General features: G+C 40.8%; 2 protein-coding genes across 2 annotated transcripts; one reads left to right on the top strand and one right to left on the bottom strand.

The window, feature by feature from the left end:
• Window positions 1-22,038: 22,038 nt before the first annotated feature.
• Window positions 22,039-22,848, top strand: LOC112730261 (protein MAIN-LIKE 1-like). The gene is made up of 4 exons (XM_025780354.1): window positions 22,039-22,362; window positions 22,456-22,589; window positions 22,667-22,754; window positions 22,840-22,848. Exons 1-4 carry the CDS (start codon window positions 22,039-22,041, stop codon window positions 22,846-22,848), a joined length of 555 nt encoding a protein of 184 aa, XP_025636139.1.
• An 818-nt stretch (window positions 22,849-23,666) lies between these two features.
• On the bottom strand, window positions 23,667-24,650 carry LOC112730260 (uncharacterized). The gene is made up of 3 exons (XM_025780353.1): window positions 24,236-24,650; window positions 24,107-24,119; window positions 23,667-24,039 (listed from the first exon to the last, which is right to left on the bottom strand). The coding sequence occupies exons 1-3, from the start codon at window positions 24,648-24,650 to the stop codon at window positions 23,667-23,669; spliced, it is 801 nt and encodes a 266-aa protein (XP_025636138.1).
• Window positions 24,651-26,171: the final 1,521 nt, after the last annotated feature.

Below are 26,171 nucleotides of genomic sequence, written 5' to 3'. Positions count from 1 at the left end.
AATTGATTACTTTCACTTGACTTTCCTTAGTACTAGAGGTTAACTAAGTGAAGCAATAACTAATTGTGATTACAATTGATAGAAATAATGATGATAGGAAGTCCAATTCTCACTTCTAGCAAAGGCTTTTATTTTGCTTGATTCTCATTCACACTATTAGCTTGTTCATTGATTGCAAGAAAATCCAAAATACCAATACAATCTCTAACCAACAATGTGCATTGTGGAGCACTCCTAGGGAGAACGATTCGGGACTCATCCTCTCGGTTATTGATTTTAGATTGTATGACGTGTAATTGCGTGTCAGTTTAGACTATACTACGACTGCGTTTATTGATAAATTCTACACCGGTATAAAATCACTCATCAAATGTCTACAAAGGTTCCCCCTGGTATGGCTGACCGGTTAGATTCTGTGGTATTAGGATGTGTTACTGTAGCGGATTGGGAATATTGTGAAAAAATTAGGAGATATCATAGGATTTGTGGGAATAGGGAGGATGAGAAGGACTATGAGTTGGTGTCGCCTGACCCCGAGGAGAGGGTTAGTTTTTCTTCTTTAGATCGGGCAGAGCGCCCTTTCTTTTATGCATATGATTGCTTTTTTACTAAGTTGGGTGTTACCCTTCTTTTTATTGAGTTTGAGATCGACATTCTTTGGAACTGTAATCTTGCCCCTTCTCAACTTGATCCCAACTCTTGGTCCTTCATGAAGTCTTTTCTATTTTTGATGACTCCTTCCATAATTTCAAAAACTTTTATTTCAAAGTCTGGGCCATTGAGGATGTTCACCACTTTTTTCTGGATGAAAACAATGAACCCACCTTTCCTCTTTGGTGGCAAAAGGATCCTGTAGTTCTTAAGTATTCTTTAGAGAGTCTTGATGAGGTGGAGAGGGCCTTTGTGGGTGTTTTGGAGGAGCACTGGGGGGAGCCTCCTCATTTGGATACAAAGAAGTTTTTAGAGGTTCATGCTCTTCTCTGTTCCGAGCTAGGTAGTGCCCGACTTCTTTAAAGTTTTTTATTTGTCATGGTTTTGCCGTCATCCACTATATAACTATTTTTATCATTTTCTTTTTCAAAGATGGCTTCAGGCTCCGATTCGATGAAGGTCTTCCGCAAGACTAAGAAGGCAGTGGCCGCCCAGAATTTGCATAGAAAGACGTCGGGGGAGGGTTCTTCCCAAGTCCCCCGAAGAAGCCGGACTCGGGTCCTCAGGGTCCGAGGAAGATTATCCCGACTCCTCAAGTTCGTGTTGCTTCTGTCGACCCGTCTCTTGCGACTTCGGGTGCTGCCTCCTCCCCTTCATTGTCTGGTCCCTCTCCCAAGAGGCAAAGAACTACTGGTGCTTACAAGCTCAATGATAAGGATTTTGATGGCATTGCATTTGCTGTGGAACACAGCGCTCCGTATGGTTTCGTTTCAACTGATGATGTGTCTATTCTCCACCATCTTGATTTTATATCCAGCAACACTATCTAGATGGCCAACCTTAGCGCTGCACTGTCGAGGGAGTTCAAGAAATCTCCTATCAATGCTACCAGCGCTTTCCTTGGGAGTGCTAAGGCTGATTATGATAGGGTAGAGGGATTGAGGCTTGAGCTGGAGGCGAAGAATATTGAGCTGGAACTATCTTTGGAGAAGGAGAAGGCCCGGGCTATTGCGGCGGAGGCAACTACTAACTTGGCAGAGGAGATGACAAAGAAGGAAAAGGAGAGCTATACTCGGACTTATGGGGAGCTTCTTGAGGTGAAGGAAAAGCTTCAATCCTCTTATGATGACTATGCCGAGTTATAGGGGCACATAGTAAATGGCATGACCGCCTTGTACGAGAACTTGAAGGCTCAAGCTCGGGTGCTTGCTCTAGATGCCGACCTTACCTTGTTCAGTGTGGATAACGTTGTTAAAGATGGTAAGATCATGCCAGCCCCTGATGATGATGAGACTCCTCCTCCTGATCCTTTTGCCAAGGCTTTTGTGACTCTTTCTGCTGAGACATCCCGACCTGAGGCAGACCCCGACGTGGAGATATTGAATGACCCTAATGGTGTTGTCGGAGCTGTCCCGATTTCAATCATTCCTCTAGCTCCTCAAGATGCGGCGACGGGGGCGAAGCTAGACCCCTTGTGAATTATCTTCTTATTGGTCTTTTGATTATGTGTTGGTATGGTCCGACTAGTGGACCTTTAAACTCTTTATATTGTAATTTTTTGAGTAGCTCTTTGACACTTACAGTTGCTTTCTAGCAACTTTTAGTTTTTAATCAAAACACCTTCACTCTTCGGTTGTTGTTAGGTAACCTTTGAGTTTTTGGTGCTTTAACTTTGTTTTGACTATTCTGATAGTGTGATGGCTGACTTCTGAGGAATCTTTCTATCCTTTGGTTGCTGTTTTACCCCTTTCTGGTCTTCTTCTTGGGGTGATGCTCCTTTGTAAATTTCCTGCTTTTTTAGCCTAGCCACTTGTTAGAGTCAGGTGTTGGTCTTTTCTAGCCAACGTCCTTCTTGACGACCTTGAGGTAGTGTTCTTTCTCGAACTTCTACCTTTTGCGCGTTGGTCTGCACTTTTTCTAGTTGTGTTAACAACTTTTTCGAGTTACTTTGTTCTGCTTTTGGCGATTTTGTCCTTGCAGCTCGGTGTTTGGTGTTGCAGGCCTTTAGTCAGTTTCCAATAACTTTTTAAGTAGTGTTCTTATTCAGAACCTTTTCTTTTTAGTTTATTTGGACGACTTTTGAGCCTTATTTGGGCTTGTGACTGCTTTTGCTTTTTAAGCAGCATCTTTTTCAGACTCCTACCCTTTAGCTTAGCAATATTGGTGCTATTTTTCAACCTTTTTCGACCTTCGCATGGTTAGGAAGGCGTCGTTCCACTTTCAGTGATCCTTTAGCTGATCTGACTTCTCTGTCGGACATTTTTAAGTTATTTTTTGCAATCCCGTTTTTTATCCGACCTCGCCAGGTCGCTTTATATGAGTTGCTTTTATAACTTCTCACATTAATTTGGACCTCGTCGCTTCACCTTGCCGACCTTTCTTGATCGGGCGATGATTTTTGCATTTTTTCGAGCATAAATTAATGTGCCTTGGTAGGAAACTTTTTAGGGAATCTCTATTTTTATTAGAATAAAATGCAATGAATCGAAAAATGTAAACGAGAGTATATACATATATGGGGTTACCCTGCAAGTCGGGCCTCCTTCAGGTCTTGGTCTGGTACCTCATTAAAAGAGCACACCTTGGCTCAAGACCTTTCTCTAGCTATAGTACCTTCTTAGGTTACAGGCGTGCCACGACCTCGGGAGCTCCCGTCTTTGGAGGTCAGCAACCTTGTAGTAACCCTTTCCTAGTACTTCTGTAATCCGGTATGGTCCTTTCCAGTTGGCTGCTAGCTTTCCTTCCCCTGACCGACCTGCTCCGATGTCATTTTGGATTAGAATGAGGTCGCTGGTAGCGAAGCTTCATTGGATTACCTTCTGGTTGTACCTTGAGGCCATTCGGCGCTTCAGGGCTTCCTCTCTGATCCGAGCTCTTTTTCGGATTTCTGGAAGTAGGTCGAGTTTTCCTTTTGTGCTTGGGAGTTGATGTCCTCATTATAGAAGATCACCCTAGGGGAGCTTTCATCTACTTCCACGAGAATCATTGCATCCATTCCATAAGCGAGTCAGAAGAGTGATTCCCCCGTAGTGGAGTGTGGTGTTGTCCGGTATGCCCATAGGACTTGGGGAGCTCTTTAGCCCAGGCTCCTTTGGCGTCCTGTAATCAACGCTTTAATCCGGTCAATATGACTTTGTTGGCGGCCTCCGCCTGTCCGTTGGCTTGTGGGTGTTCCACTGAAGTGAATTGGTGCTTGATTTTTAGATCAGCTACCAGGTTCCTAAAGCCTGTGTCAATGAGCTGAGTCCCATTGTCCATGGTGATGGAGTAGGGAACCCCAAACCTTATGACGATATTTCTGTACAGGAACTTCTGGCTTCTTTGGGCGGTGGCGGCGGCCAATAGTTCTGCCTCGATTACTTTGTGAAGTAATCTATTCCTACAAAGAGGAATTTGACTTGCCCCGATCCCTGGGGGAATGGTCCGAGGATGTCGAGTTCCCGCTTTGAGCTCTTCAGGGGGGCAATGTGGAAGTTGGCGTGCTTCTGACATGGAGGGCATGTCTTGACGAACTCGGCCACTTCCTTCTGTAAGGTCGGCCAGTAGAAGCCGGCTCGGAGTACCTTTTTGAATAGAGCTCGTGTCCCGAGGTAGTTGCCGCACATGCCGCTGTGGACATCCTTTAGGACCTCTTTTGTGGCAGAAGTCGGGACGCACTTTAGGAGGGGTGTTGAGATTCCTCTTCTATACAGGACGTCGTGTACCAAGGTGAAATATTGTGCTTCCCGTATGAGCCTTTTTGCATTCTTCTTTTCTGTAGGAAGTATTTCAGATTTGAGGTAGTTGATTATGGGAGTCATCCACCCTTGGTCCTGGTCTGATATGTTTAAGACTTTTTCTTCCTTTGAGGTTGACGGGTGTTACAAGGTTTCTTGGATGAGGCTTCTATTGTTACCTCCTGGCTTTGTGATGGCTAGTTTGGATAGTGCATTTGTCCGGATATTTTGTTCCCGAGGTATGTGTTGGATCTCATATTCTCTAAATTTCTCAAGCTATTCTCTGGTCTTGTCTCGGTACGTTTTCATAGTGGGATCCTTCGCCTGGTAGCTTCCTTCTATTTGCGAGGTGATTACTTGTGAATCACTGAAAATGGTAAGCTTCTGTGCTCCGACCTCCCTAGCCAGCTTTAAGCCAGCCAGTAGGGCTTCATACTCTGCTTGATTATTTGAGGCAGGGAACTCGAATCTTAAGGAGAGTTTGAGTTGGGTCTCTTGGTCGCTTTTTAGTATAACGCCTGCTCCACTTTTGGCTTTGTTTGATGAGCCGTCGACGTAGAGGTTCCATTCTATGGGGATCCCTGGGGTGTCTGTGTACTATGCGACGAAGTCAGCCAAGTACTGGGATTTGATGGGAGTGCGAGCTTCATATTTTAGGTCGAACTCGGATAACTCGACTGCCCATTGTAGGATTCTTCCACCTAGGTCTGTTTTCTGCAAGATGCCATTCATGGGTTGATTAGTCCGTACTCTGATGATGTGGGCTTGAAAATATGGTCAAAGTTGCCGGGAAGTGAGTATGAGGGTATAAACAAACTTTTCTATCTTTTGGTAGTTTAATTCATCCCCTTGTAAAGCCTTGCTGATGAAGTAGATCAGTTGTTGTCCATTGTCATCTTCTCTTACTAGTGCTAATGCTATCGCCCGACTTCCTACGGCGAGGTATAGTATCAGTTCTTCTCCTTGTCGAGGTCGGGTCAGGATGGGTGGTTGTCCCAGGAATGTTTTAAAGTCTTGGAAGGCTTTTTCGCATTCTGGAGTCCATTCGAACTTCTTTCCTTTCCTTAGTATTGCATAGAAAGGGAGAGATCTTAGTGCTGATCCAGCTAGAAACCTGGACAGGGCCGCTAGTCTTCCATTTAGCTGCTGTACCTCTTTTACGCAAGTCGGGCTTTTCATGTTGAGTATGGCTTGGCATTTGTCTAGGTTTGCCTCAATGCCTCTCGGGTAAGCATGAACTCTAGGAATTTGCCGGCTTCTACCGCAAAAGTACATTTTGTGGGGTTTAGCCTCATCCCGTGCTTTCTTATGGTACCAAATACTTCGGCAAGGTCGGGCAGCAGTGTTTCCTCTTTTTGGGTTTTTACAAGCATGTCGTCCACATAGACTTCCATCAGCTTCCCGATGTGGTCGACAAATACTTTGTTCATTAACCTTTGATATGTGGCCCTTGCGTTCTTTAGTCCGAATGGCATTACTACATAACAGTAATTTGCTTTCGGGGTTAGGAACGAGGTTTTTTCTTGGTCGGGTTGATGCATTGGGATCTGGTTGTTCCCTGAGTAGGCATCCATGAAGGAAAGGTACTTGTATCCCGACGACGCGTCGACCAGGGTGTCGATGTTCGGGAGGGGATATGGGTCTTTTGGGCAGGCTTTATTGAGGTCGGTGTAGTCTACACACATCCGCCACTTTCTATTTGGCTTTTTTGCCAATACAACGTTGGCTAGCGACAATGGGTACTTAACCTCTCTCCGGACCGAGCTTTCTGCGTTTTTGTTGTATTGGTTGAGATCCGTGGTACATCGCTAGTATGTGGCACATTAAGCCGGGATCTATGCCGGGCATATCCGCGGCCTTCCATGAGAAGAGGTCGGAATTCTCCTTTAGGAGCTTTATTAGCAGCTCCTTTAGGTCCTCTTTTAGATTTTCACCTATACTTGTTGTTTTATCTTGGGTATCTCCGATTTGTACCTCTTCGGTGTTGCCTTCTGGCTGAGAGCGAAGTTCTTCGTGAACCTGGGCTCCTTCGAGTTCGATAGCATTGGCCTCCTTTCCTCTGGGATCGCCCTTTAGGTTCAGACTTTCATTATAGCATCATCACGTGAGTTTTTGATCTCCTTTAATGGTAGCTATTCCTTCTTCGGTTGGAAATTTCATACATAAATGGGTGTGGAGACTACTGCAGCGAGCTGGTTCAGGGTTGTCCGGCCTATAAGGGCGTTGTATGCGGAGTTTACATCGACGATGATGTAGTCTATGCTTAGCGTCCTAGATTGGGCTCCCTTCCTGAAGGTGGTGTGTAATGGGATCTATCCGAGGGGCTGGATCGGAGCGTCTCCTAGCCCGAATAGGCTGTTGGGATATGCTCTTAGCTCTTTTTCTTTCAGTCTGAGCTTGTCGAAGGCAGATTTGAATAGGCTGTTCGCCGAGCTCCCCTGGTCGACCAGTGTTCAGTGGAGGTTGGCGTTGGCTAGTATGATGGTAATGACCACAGGATTGTCATGCCCGGGGATGATGCCAGTGGCGTCTTCCTTGTTGAAGGAGATGGTTGGGAGGTCGGGCGACCTGCTCCCTTCTCTGACGTGGTATATTTCTTTGAGGTGTCTTTTGCGGGATGACTTTGAGATCCCTCCTCCGGCGAATCCTCCACTGATCATGTGGACATGCGTTTCCGGAGTGTGAGGGGGGTGATCGGCCCGTCTCCCCTCTTCATCCCTCCTTCTCTTCTTAGGCTCGTCCGATCTGCTGGCTAGAAATCGATCCAGCCTTCCTTCTCGGGACAACTTCTCGATGACATTCTTCAAGTCGTAGCATTCGTTAGTGGGATGTCCGTATATCTTGTGGTATTCGCAGTATTCGTTACAACTTCCTCCCCTTTGTGCTTGATTGGTTGGGGGTGGGATCTTTTACGTGTTGTATATTTCCCTGTAGACATCCACTAAGATACCCGAAGAGGGGTATAGTTATGGTATTTCTGGGCTTCTCTGTGAGTTGGTCCTCTTTTTTCCTTGGATCTTTGTCTTTGTCCCGGGAGGGATAGGAGAATCCGATCTTGGAGGCTTCCCTTAGTCGAGAGTTTTCCTCTATGTTAATGTATTTCTCGGCCCGTTCTTGTACCTCGTTTAAGGACGTAGGATGTTTCTTGGATATAGATTGGCTGAAGGGCCCTTCTCGCAGGCCATTGATAAGTCCCATGATAGCTGCTTCTGTAGGGAGATTTTATATGTCAAGGCATGCTTTGTTGAATCTTTCCATGTAGTTTCGGAGACTCTCCCGATCTCCTTGTTTGATCCCTAGTAGGATTGGAGCGTGTTTGGCTTTGTCTTTCTATATGGAGAATCTGGCTAGAAATTTTTTGGCGAGATCATCAAAGTTGGTAATTGACCTCGGGGGTAGACTGTCAAACCACTTTATAGCCGTCTTGGTGAGGGTTGTCGGGAAGGCCTTGCAGCGAGTTGCGTCTAAGGCATCCGTGAGGTACATCTGTCTCCTAAAGTTGCTGAGATGATGGCTTGGGTCGGACGTTCCATCGTATGGGGTCATGTAGGGGGCTTTGAAGTCTTTTGGGAGTTTAGCCTTCATGATTTCTTTCGTGAATGGGTCTTGTTTTCTGTGAGGACTTGCTTCACGATCGGATCGGGTAGTCCTGGCTTTCAGGTCAGCTTCGAGTTTTTGGAGTTTTTCTTCTAGCTCTCTGCGCCGTCTTGTTTCTCTTTGCAGGTCTCGCTTGGCTTTCCGTTGTCGTTCGGCCTCTTGTTCGAGCTGTTTGACGCGATCCTGTTGCTCACGGATGGCATCTAGGATTTTTGTGTTTTGAGGTTGTTTGTCTCCCTTAGAGTGGTTCGTTTCTTTTGGTGACGGTGGTGTGATATCCACGCTTTTTGTCGGAGTACCGTCTTCCAAGCCTGAGGTATGGTCGTTGTTCAGAGGGTTGTTTGCCATGATCTTGGGATGACTTCCAGGTCTCCGGCAACAACGCCAATGTTCCGAGGGTTATCTGAAACAGGGAGGTCGATCTCGGACGAGATTTTCTAGTTTAGTCAAGACTGTTGTGTCCGACTTTTTGGAGCTTAAGGATGCTGGTCCTCGTTCACCGGGCGGTAGTGGTACCTGCAAGAGACTCCGATGCTTAAGTCAGTACGGGCTTTAGACAGGTTTTTTGTAGAATTGGAGTATGAGTTATACCTGGGTGCTCCAGTGTATTTATAGTAGTGTTTGACGATCTTCCTTTGAGATAAGTTTGTTATCTTATCTTATCTTTTGTGGGTGAGATAATATATTTGGCCAACCGCCTTCTAGTAGGCGGTGGCTCTTCACTTTGGCTTCCATGGGTCTCTGGGGAGATCATCCGAGCTCTAATCAAAAGAGGTCAGTAGCAGGCCAACCTTTCAAGAGGTCGGCCCTTTTGTCTTCAGTCGTCCCGACCCTTTAACTCGGACCAGTGTATGAACAGTTGTTATAGTGAATTATGATAAGTCGATTATTGAAAGTCTTCTGTCTGTTAATTCGTTGAAAATTCAAGTAGGAATTTATAATAGAATTCCCAATGTAAGTTACAAAAAAAAAAGGCTAAGTTGGGTCGCGCAGATTCCGTTGGCACACTCCCCCTCGCATAAAGCCTTCTGCTGTTCTCTTCCTTCTTTACTGGCATAACCGATGCTCCTCACAGGAAAACACTTAGTCAGACAGTTTTCTATTCTAATACTCTCTTCAACTCGATCCTAGATTCAACCGATTATAATGGTGTCTTCGGTTGTGGTACAATCAAAACTAATCCGGCTTCCGGCACTAAGTCTATCGCAAACTCGCTTTCTCTCCGAGATGGAGGTTTTGGTACACCTTCAAGATTGTCTTGGGAACTCTCTCACAATAGTAATTTGGTCTCATCTTCACTCGCCTCTCAAACGATTAGCAACTAAAGGTTGAATCCGTTCCATTCCTCATCCTCGTAGTTCACTGTCACTGGGCTTCGAATAATAACTCCGCACAGTTCTTAACACTTTCGATCCCCTAGATATAATCCAACCCGCTTCTGCTGTGTCACGTTGATTCTTTAACCTTCAAGAGCCTAGCCACTCCTCTAAGTTAACTAAATATCGCTCCGTCTCAACAACTAATAGTCTTCGACTAATCATAGACTTGGACTTTATGATTATCAACGTTCGACATGCATTATGAATGAATATCACATATTAATGATATGCAAAGAAGTTAGAAATCCAACTGCTAGTTCATGATTACCTCGGGTTTGAGAATCAGATTCGGTTGCATCCCGGCGTTTCTTATGTGGACAATCTCAAGCTATATGCCCTAGCTTCCCGCACTCGTAACATACACCTAGCCCGGCCCTGCATGGTCTGTTTGGATGGTACTTCTTGCACCTTGGGCATCTTAAGTCTTCCGTTTGAGTACTAGTTCGCCATTTTGAATTCGGATCCAGACGGTTGTCATTCCTTTGGTCATTATTCCGGCGTTGAGAACATGAAGCAACATAACGACCCCTCTTGAAACTCCCCTTGGTGTAATCTTCCTCTTCTTTCCCTTTTTCTTTGTGAAGGATTCCCGGCGATTACTCCTTATCACCTTGGTCCCTCTTGAGCTTTCTCCCATTGCTTGACCTATGTTAATTAACTCCGGACAACCTGTTACCTCCACTGGTATCATTGTATTTGAGACATTATTTCCGCCTTCATTTTCATTACCACCGTCGTTGCCAATTCTAGCTTGTGTTTCCATCCTACACCTCGCTCGCCTAGTCGCAGCAGCCACAGCGCCAATGGCAGCAACAGCGCCAATGGCAGCAACAGCGCCATCGCAGTCACGAAATCGGTCAAGGTACCTACTGGTATGGTTACATCATTACCTCTCCGTCCTTGACCCCGATTACACCCTCGACCGCATCCACGAGGCGCCATTTGGTTCTTGTTCACACCAAATAAGTGATATCAAGGTGATCAGTCTCAATATCGCAAGCCTAGTACTTCAAAGTTCCAAATGCATGCTCATGAACATTCATGGCATATATATCAGTTAGATATCCTAGTTAGCATGTATAGACACTCAGAGTATGCCCAGAAGCATAGTCAGTCCGTCCCTCAGGCTCTATAGGAACGAATTGCTCTGATACCACAATGTAACACCCTACCACACAGAGTCTTATGCTTAAGTCATAAAACAGAGATGGCGAGGTATTACGACCTCTAAAATAAAATTTAGTATATATAGTAGTGTGAAAAAATGTTTATAACTAGGAGCCTTTAGAGAAAAAGGGGTAAATCAAAACCGTTAAATTGAAAAGTGCAACACTCCGATTGATAACGTAATGAAGCAGATAAAGTATAAGCCAACGCGAGTATATATACAAGAAAGTGCCAAAGATACAGATATCAAAGCTCAAGACTTGGTTTGCGAAGATAACCGGTCCGAGCATAGAAGTATACATACATATATAAAGAAGGAGAACCCAAAAGAAACCCAAAAGACAAGTTACAGAACCTGTTTCTGCAAAATAAACTCTAAAAGGAGTTAATACAATATATATATAAACAGTGGAGAATATAAGTATCTAAGAAAATACAAATAACCAAAATAAGCCCAAAGGATAGAGGTCTTCGCAACATCAGAAGCTTCCAGCATGCCTCAGCGAGGAGCCTCACGTCTTGCATATGAAAATCATAAAATCCACATGAGTGAGAACCGGAGGTTCTCAACATGGTAACAGTGCCCACATATCTAACATATAATGTCCTGGGAAAGCCGAAGGCATTCCTAAAACTTCCAATAGATAACTAAAGCTTAAAATATAACTAAACCATGAAATTAAAATAGGCAACTAGCTAAGGATCTTCAGGGCTATCTAAAACTCCCCTTTCTAACTCCTCCGAACCTCCCAACCACTAACAGAACCAAATGCAACAAACACAATTATACAAACAGAGAAATCACAAATAGGATTCAAATATAGCAGATTGTCAAGTAGCATTTAGTTATGCAATCACTTAGGCAATCCAAACAAGACATATAGATGCATATGATGCATGCCTGTCCTAGTGGCTGATGAGTCTCATATGTCGGTTATAAACCTAGCCCGACAAGTCCTGGTAGCTAACCATCAGACTGTCCCTCTGCCGCGCATCCCCGACTCGAGTTATTCTCAATCATAAACATAATCACAATCATAATCATACAACACCCACACTGGTGTTTATCCACGGGGGCGAGCTCATCCAGAATTTTCACAGTGTCCGGCCACACATGCGACATAGGGTCAGCAGAGTATCGAGTCTTAACTTGGAGCACGTGGTGGCTAGTCACTACTTTCATCCAGGGAAACTCGTATCTCATATAATCCTTTCACATTCATTCATAAGATTCCATAATTATTCATCATGACCATATCATCACTCATCATAATCCGAGACAAGTGGGGCAAAACCACAACCCTTGCGTCCACCCGGGGAGCCTCTATACTAACCAACTTGGAGCAAGTGGGGGCGAAACCACAACCCTTGTATCTACGCAGGAGGTACGTTCTCATATGCCCATGAGGAACCAAGGAGGGGATCCTAACCTCCCACCATCTTGCTGGGGGCAATTTTACAATACCAAGAGGAACAAGGAAGGGGATCCTCACCTTCCACCATCTCTCTGGGGTCGTACTTTTGAGAAAGAGAGATCAAGATAAAATAATCATTCAATTTCATATTTTCATTTCTAGCCATAAATCAATATTTATCATAGCCATCCAGCTCATAGCATAATCCATAACCAGCCAATAATCATTATTAAATACAGCCCTTCGGCTCACGGCATACACCGCACTTCCATCATCACCCTCAGCAACTCATACAATCATCATTAATCATAATTCATCATTAACTCTTCCCTTACTTCACCCTCAAGCTACCACCCTTCCTAGCTTCCTCTCATTACTAGGCATACTATAAGGATTTAGGACTAAACGGATGAAAATAGAGGCTTAGAAGTTTGAAATTCAGTTTTAATAAACACAAAAGTCATCTTTGCTGAAGACAGGGTCACAAAAGATTACAAGCCTGCTGGGAAGATGAAACATTTAAAAACAAGGTTTTATAAGAAAACAAGGCAGTGTGCGTATGCACAGGGGTGTGTGTGTGTACGCCCAGGAGGATTTTCAAGATGTGTGCGTACGCTTAGAGGTGTGTGTACGCACAGGAGTAAAATTTTCCAATTTTGTTCGCTCGCACAAGGCGTGCGAACGCCCTCAACAGAACATACTTCCCAACGTGTGCGTGCGCACAACTTGCAAAACTTCATTGGTTGTGTACGCGCACAGAGTATGCTAATGCTCCCAGCAGTAGCCACATCCCTGTGTGTGCGTACGCACAAGGCTGTGCGTGCGCACAGTTTCAAAAATCCACAGGGTGTGCATGCGCACACAAACCAGAAATCACTAATTCTGCAGCATTCACAGAATTCAAATTTTAGACACCAACCTTTAAGGATCATATCTCTTTCTACAGAATTTAGATTTTCACAAAATTTAAACCATTTTAAAGCTTGTTAAATTATCTTTCATTTGATATAAAATGCATTAAATTTCAAAAACGGTAGCTCAAGATATGATCCATTGAAGTTTATCAAAAATTCATTTTTACAAAAGTTCACCAAATCCTCAGCTTACCAAAATTTTAACCAAAACCAAACCTAAACCACACCAAGCTCCGATGTACTTCATAACATATATTTTGTGCCACAAATCACCCTTTTACACCAATCAAAACTCAGCCATTCACATCAAACATATTCCAACTTCCATTCATTCCTCAACCCACTAACTCTTTCACTTTTAACCAAATCTCAATTCAATAAATTCAATTCATAATCAACATTTCACCACTCAATTTTCAAATAAATGTTCAATTTCATCAATCAACACACACACACACACACACACACACACACACACACATATATACATATCATGCTTATCAATAATTAGCCACACTCAAAACCAATCAATCATTATTCACATATTTTCAACTTAATCTATATCATCCAACAACCACATCAACATTTCAAAATCCTATCATAGGGCCACTAGCCTAAGTTTTCACATTACATTACATTTTAGATACAGAAAACCGAAACTATACCTTGGCCGATTCTCCATTCAACCCGGAACACCTCCAATTTCACTCTTCCTTAATTTTCAAGGCTCCAACACTTCCAAGGTCAGATTTCCAGCACCACAAGCCCATTCCAAGCTTTCCAAGACCTTAGTTAAGCTCCAACATACATATATACACTTCCTAATACACATAACATACACCCACACATAGAAACTCAATCACTAATCACAAAATCTTAAGTGTTTCACTTAGGGTTAAGGATCTTACCATACCCATGGATCAAAGAGGCAAGATTAAGCTTCCCCTTCAAGCTAATTGGATCCTATAACATCAAAGAGCCCAAAATCTCAACACTTTAACCCAATAATTTCGATGAAGAAGGAAGAGTTTGCAAAAAAGTTGCAGATTCAATTCTGTCAAATCCTATATGAAGGTGGAATGTCAGCAGAGTCAAGAAAGGATAGAAGAGAAATCGACTGTCTTTCTTTTGTCCCATAAGCTATAAGCCACTCGACTGAATTGCTTAATTCAAAAAGAATTTCTGGGTAAGGGGGAACTTCTGCCAATTCCATGACTTGACTGACTGAAGACTGGACTGGAATGTCAATTTGACTCTTAATCGAAAAGTGCTATTATTCCTTACGTTCTTCTTATTTTCATGACTTTCTTGCAACAGCAAGAGAATGACTGAAATTAATTCGTGGCTTACCTCAGAAATAAAGTTGTGGGATTTATAGAGCTCAACACTACGGACGCGTGGCTGCAAACGGTGCAGCGATCGGAGCTCGGAGCGAGAAGTTATGTGAGATTAAAAATAGATTCAAGGGTTTTGAAACCCTTCCTCACCTTCCCTTATCTTCTTCAGCATGGGGCAACTGGAATGATGAAGAATGAGCTTCAGCTTATTTTATTTAATGAGCTAGTTGGGCCCACGGGCCCAGTTAGGATCCGGTTCGGCTCATTCGACCTAATTTTGGGCCAAATTCTTTAAAATTAGTGTCGAAATTCTCGTTTTAATTTTCTCTATCACATTTAACCATAAGATTTCATTTTCAAATTTTCTAGAATAAATTTTAATTTATGGGTTAATTAGTCATTAATTAACCGAGTTTTACATTTTTCCTCTCCTTACTGTCCCCACCAAAATTGAATCAAAATCCCATGAATGTCTTTAGTTAAAGTATCTGGCAGTTTGAAACGTGATAATGTATAGATAGGGACTGCTTTCCCTACTACCCGGATCAAAATATGACGACCTCCATTTGATAGTAGACTCTTCTTCCAGCCTTGTACTCTCTTGAAGACCCGGTCCTTAATTGAGTTGAACGTGGCTTTTTTCGATCTATTTATTATTGAAGGAAGCCCCGAATACTTATCTTGTGCACCAATATGAGTGATGTTCATCCTTGTTGCAAGCATTTCTCGGGTCGTAACAGGGGTGTTATTGCTAAAAAAGATTGCCAACTTAGAGAGATTAACTTTTTGTCCACTAAAGCTTTCAAATGACATTAAAAGCTCTAGAATTCAGTCACAACTTTCTTCAGAGGCTTTACAAAATAAAATAGAGTCGTCAGCGAATAACAAATGATTAACTTTAGGGCATCTTCTAGTTACCTGAATACCGTGAATCAAACCGTTTTGCTCTGCCATGTATAGTAGGAAAGACAAGCCTTCCGCATAAAAGAGAAAAAGATATGGTGATAGAGGGTCCCCTTGCCGGATCCCTCTATTTGGTTTGAAGAAACCAAATGGTTGACCTTCTAATAACAGAGTAAGAAACTGTGGTAACTAACTTACGAATTCAGTTAATCCATCTCGTGCCAAACCCCAATTTTTCCATGATGAACCATAGAAACTATCATTCAACCCTATCATACGCTTTAACTCATATCAAGTTTAATAGTCATTTCATGCTCCAATCCCCTTTTCTTATTTTTAAGGTAGTGCATGCCCTCATGGGCAATTAAGATGTTATCAGAAATTAGCTGCTCTTTCAGAAAAACACTCTAATTAGGGCCTATTAAGTTATTCATACAGCTTTGTAGTCTATGTACCAACACTTTAGAGATAAATTTGTACATAACCATAGATAAACTAATAGGCCTAACCTGTGACATATTGTTGGTATCTGGGACCTTTGGGATCAAGCAAATATTTGTATGGTTAAAACTTTTTAATATCCTCCCTCCTCCAAAGAAGCTTTTAACTGCTCTTGTCGCATCTTCCCCTACAATGTCCCAATAGAACTGGAAGAATTTTGCTATCATACTATTGTCACCTGGGGCACTCTAGGGGTGAACACTAAAGGTAGCTTTTTTAATTTTCTCTCCTGATATTAGTCTTTGTAGCCTACAGTTCATGGAAGCTGTAACCTTAGACTCAAAGTCAGTAAAAAAAGGCTCCGGATCCGCCTGGTTAGTAGAAGAGAAAATGTATGTAAAGTGTTTCTCAGCCACTCTTGCAATTTCTACATGAGAAAACACCACTTCACTATTTCTTCCAATTAGACGCCATATTTTATTCTTCATTCTCTACACTTTGAACCTTCTATGGAAAAAAGCAGCGGATCTCCCTCTCTTAGCCATTTAGTCTGAGATTTTTCCTTCCAGTACAATTCTTCACTCAAGTAAGCATTTTCAAGCTTTCACTCAATCTCATGCCTTCGTACCCCCCAAAAATGCCTGATGCCCTCATTTCCTCCAGCTGAGCATTGAGCATTTCTATCTCCTTCTTTGAATTTGATCAACTATTTTGTTGCCACTGCACAAGCTTATGTCGGCAAAATTTTAACTCCTGGGCTACGATATACATCGGTGAACCTTCAACTGGAGAGGTCCAAGCTTCTCTAATAATACTCCTTATTTCCTCCACACCACATCATCTTTCTTGGAACTTGAATCTTCTCTTTGGTTTTTTCACTTGAGGGTTGGTGTCCAACAGTAGAGGGGCATGATCTAAACCATTTTCAGAGAGCCTGAGGGCAGTTGGGTGGCAAAAAGATTGCAACAGTCCCCCATTCACTAGTACTCTGTCTAAACGTTCTTGAATCGATTCACTCCCAGCCCTCCTATTGCTCCAAGTATACTGTCGACCAGTCATCCTTATATCCACCAAATCATTGTCACTAATAAATAGGTTGAAGGCTGCCATTGACGATAAAGATGTGTCGCCACCCCTTGTTTTCTCCTCTGTTTTGGTGGTTGCATTAAAGTCGCCTAGGATAATAACATCTTCCTGTGCCTGCCCCCACTATCCTCGAAATCTCTTGAAATTGGGTTGTCCTTGCTTGTTCATTACAGTTGAGGTGGGCTCTAATTATATGCCTCTCTGCATTGTTCACCACATCCCTCACTACAACTTGTATTTGAAAACTAGAACTACTGGTTACTTTAACATCACATTCTACTTTCCACACCATGGCTAATCCTCCTACAATACTATTTGGATTGATTATATGCCATTTGCTAAATCCACACGACTTCAGCTTCGCTTCCACCAGACGAGTTTGGTTTTTTGTTTCGCATACAAAAACCAACTCGAATGAGTGGGATTGAGTAATCCCTTTGAGGTTATGGATTGTCAGGGGTTTCCCCAAACCCCGACAATTTCATGTAAGGATCTTCATGGTGCTGGGGGTGCCATTGTACGACTAGTACCCTCCACCTTCTCTTTTTCTGCTCCTCTTTTCTCCATACATGCTTTTTTCTGATTAGGTTCATTTTTCCTACGTGCTGGTCCCCTTTTCACTCTACACATTTACTGGTAGGTTTCATCTCTTTGTCTAGCAATTTGTTTAATCTTCAGCTTCCTTTTCTCTTCTTTAATCGCACCACTCTTTTTTTGCTCTAACTCCATAGGTGTCTCCATTGGATTAACATCATCCAATAGGATTAAGGCTCCATCATTTTTCATAGCCTGCCAGGCCTTCTCTGGAGTCTGATTTAGCGCCCCTTCATCCCTCTTTTTTAGGGATTCTGCTGTCTCTCTTACCTGATTTTTGGTTTCACTCATGCTCAGCTCAGCGAAGTTTTCTATTAACCATGCAGGAGATGGTTTCTTCCTTGGTTTTGCAGTTTTTGGGCTTGAGTTTTTATTCCATGTAGTGTCATTGCCACTCTCTGTGTCCACTATTTTTCCTACTTGATCAGCTTTAACCCACTCTATTATGCGATCCTGTTTGGTTTGATTTGCCGTTATGTCTATGATCAGCTTGTTACAATGCTTGGCATCATGTCCCAATTTTGCACAATAGGTGCAGAATTCGCCCAGCCGCTCATATATCTGACTCCAATCTCTATTATTCTCTGTTTTGGTCCAGCTAGTCTCAAGCTATCTCTAACCTTTTGTTCTCCATCAATTCGAATTCTCACTTTAGCAATTCTGGATTTCCCCTGACATTAAAGAACCCCACATCAATAACCTCTCCAATCTTCTCTCCCAATTTTCTCCTTACATCTAGCATTTTAAATTTCTCTGGAAGACCCCAGAATTGAGACCATGCTGGGAAGAAATGGAGTCTTTCTTCCTATACCTTCTCATCTTCATTCCATCTTTGAAGGTGGAGCACATAATCTTTAAAGAGCCAGGGTTCTCCTCTTTCCACTCTTATTGCATCTTGTTCCTCCTCAAAAAAGAATTGGAATATGTTGTTCCCCTTCTCAACCGTACGAAGTCCCTTTGGTCTCTCCCAAATCACCCTGAGGGCACTGTCCATTGTTCCCTGGGAGAAAGGTTTGTCTGTGAATAGCCTTTTAAAGAGGCTTTTAGAGCACGTCTCAGTCCTTTTTTCAATTTCTTCCTCCTCCAATTGTACCAGATCCTCCTATTTCTTCCCACTATCTAGGTCATATTGTTTTTCTCCTCCTCCCACTGACTCTATCATGGAGAATTTGTGTTTTAATCCCAGTCAACAATCAGAGTTGTGAGATTTTGGGTATGAGTTGAAAGTAAATGAAAAAAAACCCTAAAAAAGAGTACTTGTCAAAGCCCTAGCAGAGCACTTGTCAAAAATTCTTCTATGGACCACTCGAAAGAAAATAATATAACGAGAGAGTTTGTTAGCACCTTAGAGTAAATGATATATCATGCATATAAGCCAAAACTTTATATTAGCAAAGTAATTAGTCGGTGTATTTTGTTAAGTAGAGTAGTATATGAAATTAGTCCCATATCAAAGAAAATAAAGAAAAGAGAAGTTTATAAGATGGGATACCTACTATTAACTTGATGCGTTAAGGTTTTGAGTTAAATGTGACGTCTTTTCATCTTGTATTATCTCACTTGGTTCTTCTGAAAAGTCTTTTCAATGGTCGAGAGTTCCCGACAATAACCCAACAAGTGGTATTAGAGCTTCCCACGGTGGCCCAATAAATGACATCAGAGCTAATGATTAATCAATTTGGTGGTTAAGGATTATTTCAAGTAAAGTATCAAAAGTCTTTTCGAAAGAGTGGTCTAGACAGCGTGTTCTGCTGTGTGGTGCGGTAGTGTGATGAACAACCTTTTAACTTTAAAAGGCCTTCATATTAATAATCTAATGGCGAGACAAAGACCTTAGCTTTTGTCCCAGCTTAGCTAGTCGTACCCCTGTGCAATGGCTTCTTTACCATTCTCGCTCCGTCTTTGCAATGGCTAGGGAAGCTGTGGAGAAGCGAATAATTTATCACTACGCCGATCATTAAAAGATTGGACTCCTTTTCAAAGATTTGATAGAATGGTCTAGCCTACCCAAAAATATTTATGTAATATGAGAAGTAGTGATGTTAATATATATTTTTTTTTGAATTTTTTTTTTGTTGTTTTTCCTTTTTAGAGTTACTTTTATTTGTGTCTTAATGCATTTTTGGATTCGTAATTATTAGCTCAGTGGTTTCTTCTCTTATATATGTTAGAAAAAGAATTCTGGGTTTGATAAGATGACCATGATATAGATGGAGTGTGTTTAAAGTTAATTTTTTCTAATAAATATTAGAAAATCACACATGTAGGTCATGAGTTATTAATTAGTATATAATATTTGTAATTATCAGTTAAGTGTAAGAGAATATACACTGTTCTGTGATTAAATAAATAAAATAAGAGATTCAAGTGTAGCTTTAAAAAAATTAAGAAGGCAACGCTAATAAAAACTAAATAAACTATTATATCTAACTGTTCATAACTTCAAATTTGTTAATCAATTAGATTTAGTATTACTTAATAGTTCTAGTTGGATTCAACTCAGCTACTCAAAAATTAATTGATAGATCTCAGAAATTAAAAATAATTTTAATGGAATATTTTTGGAGTTTTAAATTTTTATATAAAGTAACATGGTTGTATATTTTATTTTAAAGAGACGATTTCACTTTGAAAAAGAGTTCATTAAATTTTTTCATCTTATACAAAATTTAAAACAAACTAAAATCAAATATTAAAATAATAAATCTCATATTTAGTCTCAAACAAGTATAATAATCTACTCTATATACGAGATATGATTAAAATTATGATTTTAAGTTGTTTAATTAAAATTAAAATTATTATTAATTATAACAATTGTAAGTTCCTAAATGTAAGAAATAATCTATATATAATACATAATTATTTGATTACTAATAAAATTACATGATATGTTTGTTTTTTTTTTCTTAATTTTAGTGTTAAAGCTAAGGGTACTGATTCAAATACTGTAATTAATCTTTTTTAGTAATTTATTTTGTTCAATAAGTCAAATATATATACCCAATATCAAATTAACCGACAATCAAATGAGTATATGTTGTTTTATTTAAAAAAAGATCAAAGTAAGCTCAAAACAAACAACTATAAATAACATGTATATATGTAATATGTTGTTGAAATAATAATTTAGTATATTGTCACCAAATACTACTGTATGTAATGATATGAAATAACATTAAATTATTTAAAATTTTTGTATATATCTTTTCACAAATAAATAATAAATAATTTAAAATCACCAAAAAAACATCATCATAGTCATTTGATGTATTCAAAATATACATTTGAAACAACAATATCTTAATATTAATATATAAAATTCAATAACTAACATAACTTAAGAATAGTTTATTAAGAGAATAAAATAATACAGATTTTTATAATAAATTTAATAGTATAGATATTGGTATATATAATCTTAAAAGTTCAATGTATCTAAATGATAATTACAATCGTCAATTATTAATAAAAATTGATGAGATTTTATTGTATTTATTAATATAATGAAAAATACATCAATACCTTTTTCATCCATTGTGTTTAGACCATTGTCTTCAGGTTTTTTTTTTGAAATAAATAAATAAATAACTTTATTTTCAAAAACAAATTATTTGAACTTTAATTTTAGATATATGTTTTTTTTTTTTTTTAAGTTTAGGTCAAGTTTGTCGCACTCCCAGCGAACTCCATTACTTTTACAGAGTTCGTCGCACTTCCGGGCAAACTTCACATTGAGTTCGCCGTATTATATAAACCGTGGGAACATTCAGTTTGTCGCTTTCAACTTTTCTCTCTTCCAAATCTCCTTTCTTCCTTCTTCGTTTGTCATTTTCAGAATCTTCTCTATGAGATTTTTTATCTTCTAACGTCTGTAAAATCTTTTATTTTCTATATCATTAGCTTCAGGTCAGTATATAACATGTTAGAGTTACTATTTACTGTTTACATGTTTAGTTAGAGTATATAATATGTTAGTTAGATTTTTTATGTTATTATTTTCAAGTAGAGTTACTGTTTACTGTATATAACATGTTAGTTAGAGTAACTTATTAGTTAATTGTTAGTTAATTTAGTCAGAATAGTTAATTTAAGTTGTGAGTTAGATGTTAATTAGTTAAATATGTAGTTAGATTAGATTAAAATGATACATAGTAAAATTAAGTTATCAGTTAATTATGGATTAGTATATTTATAGAGTTAGTTGAATATATAATTAGATTAGATTAGAATGATACATAGTTAGTAAAGTTAAGTTATCAGTTAATTATTCATTAGTATATTTATAGAGTTAGTTGATGTGATCATGTAGTTGGTTTACATATTAATTAGCAAGTTTATAAACTGGTTAAGATGTAAGGTAGACAATTAGTTAGCTTAAATATGTCTTTTAAAATTTAGTTAATGTGAAAGGAACTGAATTCAATTTATTTTATTTTATTTTACCAGAGTGTAGTTAGATGGAGCAACAGTTATTGGGGGTACAAGCATACACTATATAGATTGGATCAAACTGAGTACATTGCAGGCAGACTTGATCGAGTGGTACACTTTTATCACTTTTATTGATTATATTGTAATAAAATGTGAATTCATAATTTTATGTGTTGACCCTTTTTTTTTAACTAGTTTATTTTGTTTGGTAGGCACCTCGGATCTTGCGCACTAGATGAAATTCAATGAGATGCCTGCCTGAGAATATTAGGCCATATGTCAGACAAGCTGGGTTTGAGCATGTGGCATACATGGTGGAGTTTGAGCATGGTTAGCCATTGGCATCAGCGTTGATAGAGAGATGGAGACCTGAGTCCTATACATTTCATCTACTATGCGGGGAGATGATTACCACCCTACAGGACGTGGCGTACCAAGTGGGACTCAGGATCGATGGTGATCCTGTTAGTGGCTGCATTGGTAGGTGGGAGAAGCACCATGATGGACGGTCCATTGAGGACTTATGCCAGCAGCTATTGGGTGTAGTTCCGAGCCCAGAGGATAGACAGTCACAAACGAAATGGACTGTCAAATTTACATGGTTTCACAATACCGTCTGCGGAGAGCTGGAGCAGGATGCCACTGAGGAGCGACTGTTGCAATACATGAGCCGGTATATCATGCAGGTGATCGATGGTATCTTATTCCCGGATGCATCTAACTCTCGGGTACAATTCAGGTGGCTCCCCCTACTAGAGGACCTTGACAGATGTGGCAGGTTATCATGGGGCTTGGCTGTGCTAGCATGATTGTATCGCCAGATGTGTCATGCCACGGAGTATAGTCAGTACAATTTGGGTGGTTGCGTCAATTTGCTGCTCTCTTGGGCTTATCACCATATTCCATTGCTACGGCTGGATGGATTTGAGACTCGTCGATTTCCGCTAGTTAAGAGGTATTATTCGTTTTTGCACTTTTCTTCATTCGTTAATGAAATTGAGAAATAATGTGTAATCATTCACGGTATTTTAGGTGGATTGAGTACCATCCAGATAATGCCAAAGGCGAGAACAGGCTTAGGCATTACAGGCTTACATTGAATGGGATCAGCATCCTCAACGTAAGTGATAAATTTTTAAGAATTATAAATTTATGTTAATTAACTTTGAAACTTGTATATGATGCGTCTTGCGTTTTGTGAACAGGTTGACTAGATGCTGTATGCTGACCAACAGCTGCAGGGTGTAGTTCCACCGAGGATAGCCGAGTTTGAAACCTCGGCGGTGGTTGTATGTCCGCTCTTTTGCTTCGCTATCGTCAAGTGGCATTAGGTTGACTAGGTTGTGCGTCAGTTCGGTGGCTTGCAGCACATTCCGACCAGGCCTCTGAACATCGACGAGATGTATCGGCATGATGGTAAGTTCGGTCGAGGCGAGTGGTTCTTGCATTTTTTGGGTGGCTAGCATGAGATATGGGATGCTCGTAGCACGTGGTAATTTTATTGCCTGGATTCAGGCACTGCTGCTAACTCTTCAATTGTGAACAAAGTCCTCGGCCGATTAAACTGATAAACATTCATAGTATTGACATGCTTCGAGTTGAATTCTATGGCCTTCATTAACATCTGTGAGAATTCAGCACCAACTTGAAGCTGGGCAAGGGCCTCTGAACCCTTCCTAGCAAAAAGTTCACCCAAACGGAAATAACTTGACTTATCAAGAGCAGTGATGGAAAAATTATGAGAACCCTTCATGACAATGTTAATGCACTCCGAGATGTTTGTTGTCATATGACTAAACCGACGATCCTCATCTGCATACTGCACCCAATGTGAACGAGGCATTTCTTCAAATCAGTTTCTGATTGCGATATTCTCACCCCTCAGACGGCCAAAATAATGAACAAACTCCCGCTGCAACTTTGAATACGATGTGTTAACCAGAACCTTATTCAAACCCTTGTTTTTGAAGTGAGTCATGAAATTGACAGCAATATGTCTTGTACAAAATGCTTGGAAGGCATGAGGTAGTTTCTATAAACTTCCCTTTGTATTTAACGCAGCATCAATTGATTTGTGCCTGTCTGAAATCACTAAGACGCCGGGTTGTGGTGTCACATGCTGCCACAGATACGAAAGAAAGAATGACCAAGTCTCCTTTGTCTCACCCTCAACAACAACAAATGCAATAGGCAAAATATTTGCATTGCCATCTTGAGCAATAGCCATGAGTAATGTGCATTCGTATTTACCATATAAGTGGGTGCCATCGATAGAAATAAGTGGCTTGCAATACTTGAAAGCCTCAACACACGGTGGAAACGTCCAAAATACCCGATGAAACATGACAGTGTCGACTAAACCAGGCCAAGGTTGTGTCACAAGTTGCACCCAAGTATCTAAAAACCTATCAACAGTTAGCACATGTAGATGGTGACTTTATACATAACTAAGGACAATGAAATAAATCTTACCGGGTAAATACATCTGTATAGAGAATAACCAACGAGGAAGCTCGTTGTATAACTCCTCCTAATCTCCATATATTCTAGTAATGACTCTCTGCTTTGCAAGCCAAACCTTTCTGTACAACGTCTAGTTACCGAAGTGATTCTCCACACTTCCTTGCAAAACCCTGATGTTGATTGTTGGATCTGCTTTGACCATTGTGAATATGTTCTGAGCAATCACCTTTGAGTCCAACCTACGATGGTCTTGGCCCATGGATGTTTGCATGCAAGTTTGAGGACCATTGTATCTCCTAACCTCCCATTTTTCTTGCTTTCGGCGATATGCTATGTGTATGTCCCAAGAGCAACCGGGCCCGAACTGGATACACTGTACATCATACTTCAACTGGTCACTCTCTAGTATTTTATACTCCACAGCCCTCTTGATGTTGTACCTCTTAACTACCAACATGACTTCTTCCTTGTTTTCAAATTGTTGTCCAACCTTGAACTCATTGGTTGGATCCTCTTCGGAGCCTCCATGAATAAACGACCAATCCGAAGTCATTGCATCGAGATTCAACTTGGAGAAGTGATCCGGTCAGTCATATGGTTGAGAAATAGCAGGCTGTGTCAGAGCGATTTGTGTGTCACTGGTGCACGAATTCCCACACTTCGTACAACTGAACCAGCAAGTGCACTGGGTCGTCCAAGTAATACTTGAGCTAGTAAGGGTCGATCCCACGCGGATTGTGGTTTGAAGCAAGCTATGGTTATCTTGTAGATCTTAGTCAGGCGGATAGAAGAATTGGTTTGATTGTTTAATTGCATAAAAGAAAATAAAAAGAGAACGTTACTCAGAACTCAGAAGTCATGTAAACTATGATAAAAAGATGGTTAAGGCTTGGAAATGCTTTGTCTTTCTGGATTAACTCTGGTCTTACTGTCTTCTTCTATGAAAAGCTGTATGTGATTGACGCTGGTTTGAGCAGCCGCCAATACTCCTCCAGATCTAAACCCCAGGGTTTGTGTGGATCCATTCTGATTGAGGGTGAAACTCCTGCAGTCCATTCTCCTTCATGATCCTACTCAAAACGCCACAGACAAGGTCGAATCTTCTGGATCAGAGAATGCTGTGCCTTTGGGTTCTAGTCTCTACCACAAAGCCCCTAATCTCCTGATACTTCGGCTGAACTGGTGTCTCGAGAAGTCCCCAACGAAGTCGTGGATTAGCCGTCTAAGAGATGTATAATCAAGCTGGTGGTTCGATGCTTTCCAGTTACATATTCACACGAACCCAAGAAGAACACGGGTGGTTGTCAGCCACGCGGTCTTAGTATGAAGAATGAAGATGATTATCACGAGTCATCCCATTCATCAAGTTGAAGAACGAAGATACATCTTAGAATTAAATCAAACACGGATTGAAGAGAAACAGTAATACTTTTGTTAATCTATAGAACTCAGCAGGGCTCCTCCCCTCAACCTAGGAGGTTTAGAAACTCATACTAATAGAAAATACAAGCATGGAACGAAAACATGGGAAAATGTCCTTGAAGATTATGTAAAATATCCCTTAAATACTAAACTAATGACTAAGGATTACATAAGAAGGGTAAAACAGTCTTTTAGTGCCAAAATCTACTTCTGGGGCCCACTTGATGAGTGTTTGGGCTGAACTTTGATGAGATCCACGTGCTAGGAGGCCTCTAGGGCACTGAATGCTAGCTAGGGGTCCTCTTTGGGCGTTTGGACGCTGTCTCGTCCTTGTGGGCGCTGGACGCTTGGAATGGGGTAGATGGCTGGCGTTGGATGCCAGTTTCCGACCTTCTATTCTAAAGCAAAGTATAGACTATTATATATTTCTGGAAAGCCTTGGATGTTAGCTTTCTATATCCGTTGAGAACAATCCATTTAAACTTTTGTAGCTCCAAAAAAGCTCTTTCGAGTGCAAGGAGGTTAGATCCAGACAGCATCTGCAGTGCTTTCTTTGCCTCTGAATCAGACTTTTGCTCCAACTCCTCAATTTTAGCCAGAAAATAACTGAAATTGTACAAAAATACACAAACTCAAAGTAGCATCCAAAAAA

Source organism: Arachis hypogaea, chromosome 12, assembly GCF_003086295.3.
Source record: "Arachis hypogaea cultivar Tifrunner chromosome 12, arahy.Tifrunner.gnm2.J5K5, whole genome shotgun sequence".
In the NCBI taxonomy this organism is placed as follows: domain Eukaryota; kingdom Viridiplantae; phylum Streptophyta; class Magnoliopsida; order Fabales; family Fabaceae; genus Arachis; species Arachis hypogaea.
Note: the sequence above shows the minus strand (reverse complement) of the source record. Positions and strands in the feature narration are given on the sequence as shown.